The sequence below is a fragment of the Primulina tabacum genome, chromosome 13 (assembly GCF_025594145.1).
Source record: "Primulina tabacum isolate GXHZ01 chromosome 13, ASM2559414v2, whole genome shotgun sequence".
Classification (NCBI taxonomy): Eukaryota; Viridiplantae; Streptophyta; class Magnoliopsida; order Lamiales; family Gesneriaceae; genus Primulina; species Primulina tabacum.
Window position 1 is genome coordinate 452,668 of NC_134562.1, and position 15,272 is coordinate 467,939.

The following is a 15,272-nucleotide window of genomic DNA, read 5'->3' on the forward strand; positions in this document are numbered from 1 at the left end:
CGGTTCTGAGACCAGATTTTTTTTAGAGCCCGCTGGCTTTGCTTTCCTTATTCAAGAAATTAAAGTCGTAATGTTCCGGTTCCTTTATCGGACTCAGAAGTCTTCTCTGAAGGCTAAATTTGGTTAGCTAGATAAGATTAATTTGTGCTTACTCGGCCTGCTTAGTGACAGAGCCACCTAGCTGTACCGAATCTTCTTCATCTTCTGATGAGCTTCCAGCTCCATCAACACTTTGTTCTGCAACTTCTAGAGTGTTTTTAGTGTTGTCTTCACACTCTAATTCCATTGTTTGTTCTTTTTATTGCTTGCATGCCAATCCCACATACGATCTTCATCAAAAACTACATCACGGCTCACAATAATTTTCTTGACAGTTGGATCAAACATTCTATAGCCTTTCGTTTCATCACTAACTCCAAGTAATACACAACTTACACTTTTATTGTCAAGCTCGATTCTCCTAGCATCTGGTATGTGGACATATCCCACGCAACCAAACACTCGAAAATGCTCCAATGATGGCTTTTTCTTGCTCCATGCCTCATCTGGGGTCATGTCTTTCACGACAATGGTGGGTGATCGATTTAATACATGATTTATCCATCGAACAGCTTTTGGCCAGAAAGTTTTGGGCACCTGTCTCTCTGATAGTATGGCTCTTACCAAATTCAACACTGTGCGATTCTTGCGTTCGACCACTCCGTTTTGTTGTGGAGTGTAAGCTGCAGTCAGTTGTCTTTTTACCCCATGTTGCTTACAAAAATCATTGAATTATGTAGGATTGAACTCTCCTACTCTGTCTATTCTCAAACACTTGATAGGCATTCCAGTTTTCTTTTCAACCAGCATTTTGAAACATTTGAATAGATAGAAAGCCTCTGATTTTTCTACCAGAAAATAGATCCAAACTTTCCTTGAAAAATCATCAATAAAATATAGTAGATACCTCTTATGGGTGTTTGATGCTGGTGAGATGGGGCCACAGAGGTATGCATGAACTACCTATAATCTCTCATTTGCTCTCCATTGATTCCTTTTGGGAATAGGAACACGATATTGTTTTCTTTTCAAACAAGCATCTCAGATGATATTGGAAATAATGATTTTTAGCAATCCAATCAAATGTAGAGAATGCAGTCCTTTGTAACTAAGATGTCCATAACGATGATGCCAAAGCTGAGACTGATCTTTAGTATTGATAATGAGACATCTGTCCTCAGAGACTATGCCATAAGTTTCATTTAACAGAACAAACATTCTGTTTGTGCTAATGAGGCATTCTGCTATTGTGACTATCCGGGGATGAGAAATGTTGCATGTACCATCCTCGAATATCACTGTTAATCCCTTCTCTTGAAGTTGCCCAACACTTAAGAGGTTATTCTTAAGATCAGGTACATAGTAGACATCACCAATGACATAGTTAATTCCTTTCCATTCTAATTTGATAATTCATTTTCCACCAATTTCCAAGTTCCATCCTGGTGTTGTTACCAAGCTTAACAGTATGGCCAAAAGTGGTATCCAAGCTTGTAACATACCTTGATTAACACACATATGGTTTGAGCATCTAGAGTCTATGAACCATGCATCACTTCTCTTGGCTTCATGTAAGTCCACATAAGCCATCAATAATAATTCATCTTCCTCTTCTATTTCTGCATAATGTGCCTCCTTGTTCAATTCTGGGCATTCATACTGAAAATGACCCAAGTTGTGACATTTATAGCATTTAACAGCCGCATTGTTAAACTTTGTCCTTCCTCTTCCTCGACCCTTGCCTCTGAAAGTACCTTTCCGCTGCCTCTAGACCTAGACCAGTTCTCTACCTTTAGAACTTGATCCTCATCCTCGTTGTTCACCTGTCGAATTTTTTGCTCATGTACCACAAATGAACTTTGTAATTCATCGATGGATATGTTGTCAGTATCTTTGGCTTCCTTGATAGACACCACAACATAGGTAAACTTCTCGGTGAAGGTCCGTAGGATCTTCTCCACATTCTTCGAGTCGGGCATCTCTTCTCTATTGCTACACATTTTGTTAGAGACAACCATGACTCTTGCAAAATACTCTGCGATTGTTTCATCTCTTTGCATAGCCAGAAATTCGAATTCTCTTATGAGAGAATTGAAGAGAATTGAGAAGAGATTTCTTCACCTTGGGATTGCCTCCAAACTTGAGCTTCATGGAATCCCAAATAATCTTGGATGTACGACGGTCCAAGATTTGTTCAAAGACAATGCGATCCAAAGCCTGGAAGAGATAGTGTTTGACCTTGTGATAATTGATTCTAGCCTCCGCAAGTTGCTTATGCTTGGATTCAGCTAATTGAGCTCCTGGTTTACGTTCGTTGAAGTCTTCTCCACCAAGATCCATAAATCCTTGGCTCTGAGCAAATTTTCCATCAGCTCACTCCAATGATCATAATGACCATCAAAATGAGGAATTGTCGTCAAAGTCTTGTCGTCGCTCATTCTCTTTGTGATCACTCAAAAAATTAATGCACAACAGATAAAACAACCTGGCTATGTTACCAATTGTTGAATGTTAAAGACAGATAAAGCCAATATTTGGTGAAAACAATGATAACTTTTATTGCAGCAGAACATGGCTAAAATAGCCTTACAACAGGAAAATAGAAAATCAGGTACTGAGCAAGCTTAGCAAACAACTAGCAGAGAAAACAGTGGAAACAAACCCACCATTAGGAATAGACCAACATTCCGTTTCCTGATGGCAACTCTTCTTGGTGTGCGACAAGGATGGATTTAATTTGGAATATATTCTATGGATAATATGTAAATCAACGACTACCATAAGCATTTATTATTTATTAGATTTTCTATGAGTTTAGTTTTAACTTGGGTTCACTAGTTATGCGTGGTTTTTACAATCATGGTTACTGACTCACGGGGTTTTACAGATGAAAGGGGGCTGCTTGAATTTTATGTGTGGGGGCACACTGGTTTGGTTGTGTTGAATGTGGAAGAAGACAAGATGGCCGTGTAAATCTGTCTTGTTGGGTATGGTAAGCCAATGAGCATTACACTTGCAATATGCAAAGCCACTGCAGCCAAATCTCTCTGTGACACATATCAAACAAAGGATACCTCTTTGATGAGCCAAAAATAACCTTGCAACATCTAAAATTGAACGATATCATATTTGTTTTCAACATCTATACAAAAAATATGGATAAGAAAGGCATGCCATCTCAAGACTCAGAGGGCTGTCAAACAAATATGATACCATTCGCCTGGATAGTATCAAGAATGATTCCAAGCCTTCCCTCGACACGTTCGTTCATTTTGAGCTCATACGACATGGCAAACACATCAGCCTCCTTCGATCGCTCGGCAATCAGCTTGCCGATGACCCTGCAGGCATCGTTGTTCGTTAGGGAAGGCAACTTGTTCCTCAGACCCTTGGCGTTTGTGGTTGCAACCGATATCACTTTGCTAGTTCCTCGGTGCATCACTTTGGCATGGACAAAGCGTTTGGAAAAGAAGACGTTCAGCAAGAAGGGTCTCATGTACATATTTGTCCTTTGTTTCCACGATTTTCTGTTTGGTTTCTTGGCTGCTTCACCACGGGATCTCCTCGTCCAAGCTGCTTCAATAGCAAATCCCTAAGTGTACATAATTCATACCCTATAATGCTTTCCGAAACTGATATATGCATCATAAAGGCTAAATTTGTTCACCAAAAATTAGAGATAACGTTTGCTTGTATATCCACATGTATAGACGAACTCAATCCACACGTAAGCCAATAAAATTGAATTTAATCCATATATACAGAAAAACAAAAACCTGAATCCAGTAAAATGAAACCTTAGAAATATTAAGAGTTGGAATGAGATAGATTCTGATGTTTGGAAGAGAAGAGCACCGTGAAAGAGAAGCGGGTCCTTGTCTTGTAGACCCGAAGAGGTCAGAGGAAAGAGGGAAAGAGATTGGTCCAGTAGAACTAGAGGTGTTGAAGCCGCCATTTCCTTTTCTTTGTTCTTCTTCTTCTTCGATTGGATTATGAATCCCACATACCCACTTCTCTTTCACTCACTCTTTGGGCTTTTAAATTTCAGGCCCATTTCTTAGAAAGCAACAATAAAATAATTATATTGATTTTTAATTAATTTTTTTAAAAATAGAAAATTCTTAATTTATTTGAAGTGGGGAAAATATTTAAAATATCATAATATTATTACATTATTAGTATTTAGATAAGCGTGATATATTTCACATGTATTATCAATATAATTCAATTTGTGGATCGAAAAAAATAATGTTTGCTATGAGTAATAAAAAAATAAATATATGGGGATTTATGCAGTATAATTGATTTTCTCATGTTAAATGTGCAACTAACTGTGCATGTTAAGTTATCATCCACACCAAACGACCCCACTATATAAAAATAATATGTTTTAAATGTATACATTATATCTTATACTCAAATATATGAGTTTGAATAAAAAAACACATACTAAAAACCTCACTACCATTGTAAGAAAAAAAATATTAGTTTAATTATGTACAATTCTAAATAGACCTAAACATTATTACACATTCGATAAAAACTGATTCTCCAACGAGAGTGAAAGTTCAGCAAGATTGTTTGAAAAAAGAATAAAATATTCAATAGAATTTGGTGGAATCAAAATCAAGGTATATATTTTTGGAATAAAGGAGTTGACAACCACATGCTATGGATACCTGATCTCAATGGTTTACTGCTCTGTTGGTCTTACGTATGGCAACTTGAGATAATAATACGAAAATAAATAATAAATTTGACACCGAGATTTACGTAGAAATTCCCCAAAATTATTAGTGTAAAAAATAAGGGCAAGATGAAAACAATTTCACTAAAATTTTTTTGGAGTACAACCTGTAATGCCCGAGATTTTGATTCTGTTAATCTGAGATTATTGATTAAGAATTGAGGTGATTATAGTCGGGCCATTTCGAGACCAGATTGGGCAAAACATATGAAAAGTATAATGTTTGGACAGAACTGTTGGCGCCCGAGCGGTAGGAAATGACCGCCCGAGCGCCAGTGTTCAATAAGAATACCATTCGGGCAGAACCTGTGGCATCCGAGCGGTAGAAAATTACAGCCCGAGCGCCAATGGATAACAAGCCGAGTACCGGGCAGAGTGTTCGACGCCCGAGCGGTAGTTTATAACCGCCCGAGCGCCGACTGAAAATCAGGGAGAATGGGACACGTATCTTTACATGCATGAGATATATATATATATATATATATATATATATATATATATATATAAGTTTCCTTCTTCAGAATTTAGCAGGAAGAGTCGAGGATTTCTCTAAGAAATCCTTACGCCTTTTAGCGTATAGATTTGTGATTTGTGAACGATCCGCCCGTCCGATTTTGAATCCGACTTCAGTACTGTGTTCCTATCGGCGCAGGCTTCAACTAGACGTAAGTTTTGCTACGTTTTGATATGATTTGAAATTATGATGTTGAAGGAATCGGATATGATTCATATATGATGTTCTTGCGATATTAGACATTGTATAATCGAAACCGGATTGAAGAACGGATACCGTACAGAATTGTTATGATTTTCAGAGTTGATTTGAATGGAATTGATATCAGAATTGAATTGTTATCGATTATGAGATATTGGAAGTGATATCTGACTAATATGGTATTGTTGGGTATATCGATATTGCACCGTTATGCCATCGATAGTGAATTAGATTGAGTATTGAGCAGAACAGATTTGATTGGAGTAATGTATTGATATTATACTCCTCGATATTGTTATTGCCAGATTGATATTGTCAGGCTTTGAGTTCGAGACTTTGACAGAGTCAGAGTGACAGAAAGAAAGGTATAAATTAATGTTGAGTTGGGATTGCACAACTCGAGTGAGGTTTGACTCGAGTTTCCCTAAATCACATACCTAGTTTACTGAATTGATATTTGTAGTTAATGAGATTGATGTTTGTAGTCTATTGATTTATAGCCACTGCATGTTTTGACTACTGATTCGTTTAGTCATAGACTGATTCGTCTAGCTATCGGCCGAGTTGCCTAGCTACTGGCTGATTCGCCTTGTCATCGACTGATTCACCTAGTCCCTGACTGATTCGTCTAATTATTGGCTGATTCGCTTAATCCTTGACTGATTTGTCAATTCTGTGGCTGTTTCGCCCAGACACTGGATATAGGAATTATATCGATGCCGTTTAGGGTTATTCTTATCGACTGAGATTCGACATAATTCTCAATATTCAAAACCGGGATCCCTAGATTAGGAATGAGTCGAGTCTGAGACGACGCGTTGTTTGAGTCAAGTCTGATACGACTAGTTGATTTACAGTTTTGATATCATACATGTTTGTTGATTGGCTGTATTTGAATGATAATTGTTATATGCTTTTGTATATGTTTTTATATGATTGCATGTTTACATTGTTTATACTGGGATTTATTCTCACCGGAGTTATCCGGCTGTTGTCTTGTTTTGTATGTGTGCATGACAACAGGTGGGACAGGTTCAGGGTTGAGAAGATGAAGAGAGATTGTGATTAGAGTGGAGGCTCTAGACTTGGATTAGAGATAGGGTTAGACACGTGATATTAGCTGTTAAACCTTAGTTGAATAAATGTACGTGGTACAGGACTTGTACTTTTATACTGAGATGTATATATGTTTTATGTCACTACGTTCCGCATTTTAAAAAAATTTTAGACCCTGTAGTACTAATTGATTAATTAGTCCCAATGATGAATAAGAACTTGATTAGCGTCCGGGTCCCCACAACAGGTGGTATCAGAGCGATAGATCCTTTAGACTGAGATAGAAGCTAGTGAGCGGGGTAGATTGAGTTTTTCTTCCTTGCTTGTGATTGCTAGCATGATTTACTGCTTTATATAATACATGTTACTTGACTTATCTGATTTGATTGTGTAATATGTATTATTGGGAACAAATCTGAACCGATTCTCGATCAGCAGTAAGATGATCGGAGGAGGGACAGAATTGAAACAGGTTTGTTGGATTGGGGTTACTAATCCTTTTGATATTCAGATATGCCTCCTCGAAGAATAGCAGAACAGGGTAGCACATCGAATCCTCCAATGGATGATACAGCCACTCCAATGGAGACATTATTGAAAAGGTTTCAGTCGTTCAAACCACCGACACTGAAGGGTACTGAGACATCAGTTGAGTGTGAAAGTTGGTTAGATAACATTGAGATGCTGTTTGATTCACTGGAGTACAGTGATGAGCGCCGAATTAAATTGATTGGGCACCAGTTGCTTGATGTTGCAAAGAACTGGTGGATTACGATGAAGAAGGCCTTGGAGCATCGGGGTACGACTATTACTTGGGATGTATTTAAAACTGAGTTTTATCAGAGATTTTTCCCAGTGTCGTACAGAAAAGACAAGGGGGCGGAATTTGCCAATTTGAGACAGGGTCAGCTGAACATTGAAGAATATGTGACCAAGTTCTCTACCTTGTTGAAGTTTGCTCCACATGTGGCTAGAAATGACGAAGCCGTTGCTGATCAGTTCATCAATGGCTTGAATCCCGATATATTTACATTGGTGAACACAGGGCGACCGAATAACTTTGCTGATGCCATTAATAGAGCAAAGGACGCTGAAGCGGGCCTGATAAGGCAGAGAGGAGCTGCATCTGTTCCCCTAGAATCGAGACCACAGCAACCACCTCCCCGATTCGAGAGTGACAGTAGCAGTGGTAGAAAGAAAGATTTTCTGAAGGCTAGAGGAAAGCAGTTTAAGAAGTCTGGTGGCAGTTCTGCTAGCTCCAGTGGTTCCGAACAGAGTTATACCAGAGTTTACTGCGGAAATTGTGGAGGGAGACATTCCACTGAGCAATGCCAAGGAATACTTGGTAGTTGCCACTTCTGCAAACAACAGGGACATTTTGCCGGAGTGTGTCCACAGAAGGGTTCCCAAGGATCCCAGAGAGCCGAATCATCTGGATCAGCGGCACAGTGGAGTAGACGATCAGCTGTTTTTCCTTCATTTCAGCCAGCACCATCTCAGTCACAGCAGAGGCCAGGAGGAAGTCAGACAGTTGGCCAGCCTCCTAGACAGCAGGCCAGAGTATTTGCTTTGACTGAGGAGCAGGCTCAGGAAGCACCAGATGATGATGTTGCAGGTAACTGTTCTTGATGTAGTTATCCTGCTTTTGTATTGATGAATATGGATGCTTCCCATATGTTTATTTCTGAACGATTTGCATTGAGTCATGCATTGCCTGTTGAGGCTTTATTCTACTGTAGTGTATCTCTTGACTAGTTGGGGAGAGTTTTTATATCAGTGAATTCTGTAAAATATCGTATACTATAGTAGGATGAGAATGAGATTGAGTTAGATCGTGTGGTAGCTTGTATTGTACTAGTGTTGTCTGGTTTTGAGACTGCATTACTGATATTGATATGCTGACCAAGTACAGAGCTACCCTAGATTAGTTCCAGAAGATGGTGAGAATCGGACATGAGATGGCCAAGGGATGAATAGTGTACGATAAGGATTCTAGATTGAGAATTCCTTTGATAATTCGTACTATCTATAACTCGATTATTACAGAAAGGAACAGAGGGACTCCTTATGTATTCAGTTGATTTACTGAAGTTGAGTCTATCATTGGCTGATTTACCAATGATAAGAAAGTTAATAATGTTTTCCCCGATAAGACTTCTGATTCGATTCCAATCAGAGAGATTGATTTTAGCCTTGATTTGATATCAGAAACTGTTGAAATGGTGAATCCTGATTGAGACAGATTACATTCAGGGTGTGTTATATCTGAATATGATATATCTGTTGAATTTAGCAGAGTTAAACCGGAATTAGTTGGCCGAGGTGGATATCAGTGTCAAACATTTGCGGTTTATGAGTTTAGCAGATCAGTACCGATGAGTGATATTTTGAATATGATTGAAGCTTGCTGTTGTTTTGAATCTGTGTTTGAATTAGGTAAGTAATACTGTCTTGTATATGAATAACCAATCTATTGTTCCAAATGTTCCGAATTTAAAATGATAAATATTGCCAGACAGTGTGCAATAACTTATTCTGTATGCATTTTGATAGCTGAAAAGGTGTTGATAGAAACAGATGAGAGTAGATGTGACAGAGTTTGTACTGGAATGTCTAATTACCTACAGATAAAGACAGAAAGATAGAAACCAGGAGATGGGTTATACCGATTATTGATACTTAAATAGAAATGAGAGTACATTTCTATGGATTGGTGACGAAACTATCGAAATTTTCCTAAGACTGTGATGCAATGTGATTATGATTATAATTGATAGAATGCTTGAATCTGCATATATTAGGTGTACAGGATGATGTACAGATAAGATCAGACGATCAAGAGTTATGTCAGAAGAGTGATTAGACTGCATTGAATGCCAAAATTGACTATATCATACCATGATTTTCGGTTGATTTTGTATTTTTGGCAGAATATATTATAAACCCTTTCACCTATCGTCTATAGATTGACGGATAGTCGGAGAAAACTATCCGAGTACTGGAGAATATCCAAGAACTGTAGTGCTGGATTTTAGCACTAGTTGACATGATTTATTGTCATTTGTGAATTATCGTACAACCACAGCTATCAGACGAGTATTGAAATGACTTGTTTCGAAGCGTTGTACGAAATGAAATGTTGATCCCCTCTTTATTGGGATGATATCTCTGAGGTTCCTGATATCGACCTGGCATGATCAGAGATATGACTGAAAAAGTGAAGCTGATTCAGAAGAAAATGAAGGCAGCCCAGGATAGACAAGCCAAATATGCCAATGCTCGACGTAGACCGTTGGTATTTGAGGCTGGAAACCGAGTATTTTTGAAAATTTCACCTTTCAGATGAATTGTCCGATTTGGCAAGAAAGAGGAGTTGTCTTCGCGATAGATTGGGCCGTATGAGATTCTTGAAAAGATAGGAGATCGTGCCTATCGACTCACTTTACCGCTTTCATTATCCGGAATACATGATGTCTCTCATGTAATTTTATGGCAGAAGTACATGCAAGATACTTCACATATGATTCAACCAGACGAAGTTGAATTGAATGAGACATTGAGCTATTTCGAAAAACCGATTCAGACTATTGATCGTAAAGAAAAGTAGCTCAGAACGAAGACTATTCCACTTGTGAAGATTCAGTGGAGTCGTCATGACCTCGATAAAGCTACTTGGGAAACTGAGTCTGATATGAGACAGAGATTTCCTAAGTTATTTCACTGATGTGAGTATTTTGATTCAGCTTCTGCTTTACATTTCTTTCTGATATCTAATTTGATTGCCTGTGATTTCGGGGACGAAATCAAATCTTAGGGGGGGAGAAATGTAATGCCCGAGATTTTGATTCTGTTAATCTGAGATTATTGATTAAAAATTGAGGTGATTATAGCCGGGCCATTTCGAGACCAGATTGGGCAAAACATATTAAAAGTACAATGTTTGGACAGAACTGTTGGCGCCCGAGCGGTAGAAAATGACCGCTCGAGCGCCAGTGTTCAATAATAATACCATTCGGGCAGAACCTGTGGCGCCCGAGCGGTAGAAAATTACCGCCCGAGCGCCAATGGATAACAAGCCGAGTACCGGGCAGAGTGTTCGGCGCCCGAGCGGTAGTTTATAACCGCCCGAGCGCCGACTGAAAATCAGGGAGAATGGGACACGTATCTTTACATGCATGAGATATATATATATATATATATATATATATAAGTTTCCTTCTTCAGAATTTAGAAGGAAGAGTCGAGGATTTCTCTAAGAAATCCTTACGCTTTTTAGCGTATAGATTTGTGATTTGTGAACGATCCGCCTGTCCGATTTTGAATCCGACTTCAGTACTGTGTTCCTATCGGCGCAGGCTTCAACTAGACGTAAGTTTTGCTACGTTTTGATATGATTTGAAATTATGATGTTGAAGGAATCGGATATGATTCATATATGATGTTCTTGCGATATTAGACATTGTATAATCGAAACCGGATTGAAGAACGGATACCGTACAGAATTGTTATGATTTTCAGAGTTGATTTGAATGGAATTGATATCAGAATTGAATTGTTATCGATTATGAGATATTGGAAGTGATATCTGACTAATATGGTATTGTTGGGTATATCGATATTGCACCGTTATGCCATCGATAGTGAATTAGATTGAGTATTGAGCAGAACAGATTTGATTGGAGTAATTTATTGATATTATACTCCTCGATATTGTTATTGCCAGATTGATATTGTCAGGCTTTGAGTTCGAGACTTTGACAGAGTCAGAGTGACAGAAAGAAAGGTATAAATTAATGTTGAGTTGGGATTGCACAACTCGAGTGAGGTTTGACTCGAGTTTCCCTAAATCACATACCTAGTTTACTGCATTGATATTTGTAGTTAATGAGATTGATGTTTGTAGTCTATTGATTTATAGCCACTGCATGTTTTGATTACTGATTCGTTTAGTCATAGACTGATTCGTCTAGCTATCGGCCGAGTTGCCTAGCTACTGGCTGATTCGCCTAGTCATCGACTGATTCACCTAGTCCCTGACTGATTCGTCTAATTATTGGCTGATTCGCTTAATCTTTGACTGATTCGTCAATTCTGTGGCTGTTTCGCCCAGACACTGGATATAGGAATTATATCGATGCCGTTTAGGTTTGACTCATTCCTATCGACTGAGATTCGACATAATTCTCAATATTCAAAATCGGGATCCCTAGATTAGGAATGAGTCGAGTCTGAGACGACGCGTTGTTTGAGTCAAGTCTGATACGACTAGTTGATTTACAGTTTTAATATCACATGTTTGTTGATTGGCTGCATGTGAATGATAATTGTTATATGCTTTTGTATATGTTTTTATATGATTGCATGTTTACATTGTTTATATTGGGATTTATTCTCACCGGAGTTATCCGGATGTTGTCTTGTTTTGTATGTGTGCATGAGAACAGGTGGGACAGGTTCAGGGTTGAGAAGATGAAGAGAGATCGTGATTAGAGTGGAGGCTCTGGACTTGGATTAGAGATAGGGTTAGACACATGATATTAGCTGTTAAACCTTAGTTGAATAAATGTACGTGGTACAGGACTTGTACTTTTATACTGAGATGTATATATGTTTTATGTCACTACGTTCCGCATTTTAAAAAAATTTTAGACCCTGTAGTACTAATTGATTAATTAGTCCCAATGATGATTAAGAACTTGATTAGCGTCATGGTCCCCACACAACCACTCACTATATTTCCAAAGAGAACGTACACTCTCTTAATACAAGAGAACAAACACCTCACAAATATTATTGAACTAAGCATTCAAATGCTATAAGACGAGAGAGAACTCGAACAAATAATGATTTCTGAATTAGGGGAACTCCTCGTCCGTGTGAAACCGCGTATCGATGGTTTCCTTCCTTCTGCGATTTTCAACAAAACCTGCCCCCAAATACTGCCATTAATTCATTTCCTGTGTGTGCTATAATTCTTCGCCGACAAGCTCATGTCCTAATCAAAGTAGACAACATATCGCTACAGCTGGAGTAAGCCACCAATCCGATGGGATTTTCCAAGGTCCTTCTCGCATGAAATTTTTGTGCTTAGTTCGAGATTCTCATGGTCTTGTTATTGCACCCATTTATGTGTGTTTTCCAGGAAACTATAACTCGACTACAACTAAAGTATTGAGCACCGCGAGACATTTAGTGGGCTTAAAGAAATATATTTTTCGAACTTTATTGTTGAATATGATCCACAGTTAGTCATTGACCGTAGATTTCTAACTTCAGAATTACACTCTTGTTTTTTTGTTTTTACTGACCGATCATAGAGCCAAAAAATTATTATTATTATTTTTTTTATCAAGAACAACTAGTTCTATGATTGACTGATTGTAAAGGCCAAGCTATTCCTTCACCATCTTTTAATTTCTGATGAAGTATTATTTGAATTTGGTTCTTATCTTTGAAAAATGACTATTTATATATTTTCTTTTAAAATGAGGGAAGGACCACTTTGTGGAAAATATATTTGCAACTACGACAAAACGTGGAGGACGTGCAGGTAAATTATATCCAAAAAAATTGCTGGAATGAAGAATGACGGGAAACCAAAAAGCCCAACCACAAAAAGTTCCGCCCTCGAGGAGAAAGCCATTACACACACTACCAGGCTACCAGCCGTGTAGAGAGAATCTTGGACAATGGGCGATCCAGCAATATAGCGTGAGTGAAGAAGAAGCACGCACTACTCGTTGGAGGAATCCATGGTTCCCAGGAAGAAAAACAGCTCAGGACTCAAGAAATCAACCAATCAGAATCATCAGCCATCGCAGCCTTCCAAATTCGGGATCCAGCACTTCTTCGACCGTCACTCCCAGACCCAGAAAATACTTACCCAGAACAACAATAATGCCGAAAACCCCCCTTCAAATTTCGTACCGCCGCCCATACCAAGCCATCAAACAAATGGCAATTATCGGGTAATGGACACATCAGTGAAAATTGTATCAATGGGTAAGATTTTGAGGGGCGAAAACCTCACAAGTGGACTTTCCGAAACTAGTATTTCTGGAAGCAATTTCTCAAGCTGTGTTGACGTGGAATCTGGAGACGCCGATAATGCTTGTGAAAAGGGGGTCATTGATTCCCAAAGTTTGAAAAATGGGGATACTTTGCAGGATATTGAGGTGGATGACATGTCACCCGAGACCTCCAAATCCATGTCTGTTAAACGTTTCAAGTTTTCACCTGGAATGGTAATCATAATACTCTCAGTACAAAACCATTTGAATAATTTTGCAATTTCTTTTCGTTCTCCGCTGAATTTCAGCATTTGATTTTTGGTTCGAGAAAGATATTTGATTGTTGTCAGTGTCATTCATTTTTTGTGTGTACTTCATTAATCTTCATGGAGGATATCGAGGAAGGAACTTTTATGAATGGGAACTCTGTCACTGTAGGAAGATTTGATGCCGCAGAAAATTATGTATGTTAAACGTTTCAAGTGAGAACACTGTGACAGTCTTGTAGAACTTAACCAAGAGACAACAGTATTGGTTTGCTATGGTCGAAGGGCAGGACACCTTTTCATTCAGTTGCATAACTTGATCAGTATTTTCTGCTCCACATTGTCCCCGGGCTTCCATTAATTTAAAGAATTTTTTATATGTTTAATTTTCTCATCACTTCTTGCAGTTAATCAAGCAAAGTCAGGATGACGGAATAGATGAAATGACTTGGAGAATATCTCCAGTAAATGAGAGGCTTCGTGCAATTACTAAACATTCACCAGGAAAAATCAGGGTATTGGGAGATTCTTCAAGGTTTAATTCACTGAATTTTCAGCAGTGTTCGATGAAAAAGGTGCGAGTATCTGAATCACTGTTCAAAATTTTCATCTTTTTTCCTCATTCCTGTTCTTTTGTGGCCAGAATTATTAAATTGTTCCTGTTGTTAGATGCAAACTTCGCCTGGCATGTCATCAGAATTACAAAAGGAAGCCTAGGTTTGCACACAAAGAAGGCTCACACTCGTGAATGCCTTGTGCAACTCAAGGCCAAAGCATATAAACACAATACAATGCAGAAAACCGAAATTAACTGTCTAGGACACCTGTCAAATCTGCATGGAGCCAAGTGTAACTGCCATGTCTAACTGCCCTGCATGCATGCCACTTGTTTCTGAATGTTGCCAAGTGTCTCAAACTCCCAACAACTGCTTTAAACCATCAGAAATGACTGCCATGTGTCCCCAAATCAGTCAACTCGAAATGGAAACCAAGCTCAATATTGCCAACACCTTTTCTGCACCAAACACATCCCCACAATGTGCCAACTTGTTCATACACTTAGCCAACTCAATATACCTAAGTTATGTAGACCATAACTAAGTGTTAGGCATCAACACTTTATTTCATGGCACTCCGCGATCATGCCATGAAATCGAGCCAAGCTTTAAGGGTCTAACAAACAACCCCCACTAGAAGAACTCGACGTCCTCGTCGAAACCCCTAGCAAGCCCTTCCTTTTCTCATAAGCAGCAATCTCGTCTTCAAATTACCACAAATTAACATTTCGGATCCAAGTAGCATCTGCCTCAGAATCGCCCACCCACTGGACTAAGTAATCAACTCTTCGATTCTTCTTGCTTTGACCCAAAACTCTGTCGTCCAGAATTCGTTTAACTTTTCGATCAAACTCATACCGAACAACTGGCGGTGCATGACTT

General features: G+C 38.7%; 1 protein-coding gene and 1 long non-coding RNA gene across 2 annotated transcripts; one reads left to right on the plus strand and one right to left on the minus strand.

Annotated features, from left to right (window-relative positions):
* Nucleotides 1-2,821: 2,821 nt before the first annotated feature.
* On the minus strand, nucleotides 2,822-4,063 carry LOC142522682 (uncharacterized). The gene is made up of 2 exons (XR_012814501.1): nucleotides 3,837-4,063; nucleotides 2,822-3,631 (listed from the first exon to the last, which is right to left on the minus strand). It is a non-coding gene; the product is annotated as an uncharacterized LOC142522682 (long non-coding RNA).
* Nucleotides 4,064-13,096: 9,033 nt separating this feature from the next.
* LOC142522985 (uncharacterized) lies at nucleotides 13,097-14,964 on the plus strand. Its single transcript, XM_075626612.1, has 4 exons — nucleotides 13,097-13,525; nucleotides 13,609-13,801; nucleotides 14,241-14,408; nucleotides 14,503-14,964. The coding sequence occupies exons 1-4, from the start codon at nucleotides 13,143-13,145 to the stop codon at nucleotides 14,548-14,550; spliced, it is 792 nt and encodes a 263-aa protein (XP_075482727.1). The 5' UTR covers nucleotides 13,097-13,142; the 3' UTR covers nucleotides 14,551-14,964.
* Nucleotides 14,965-15,272: the final 308 nt, after the last annotated feature.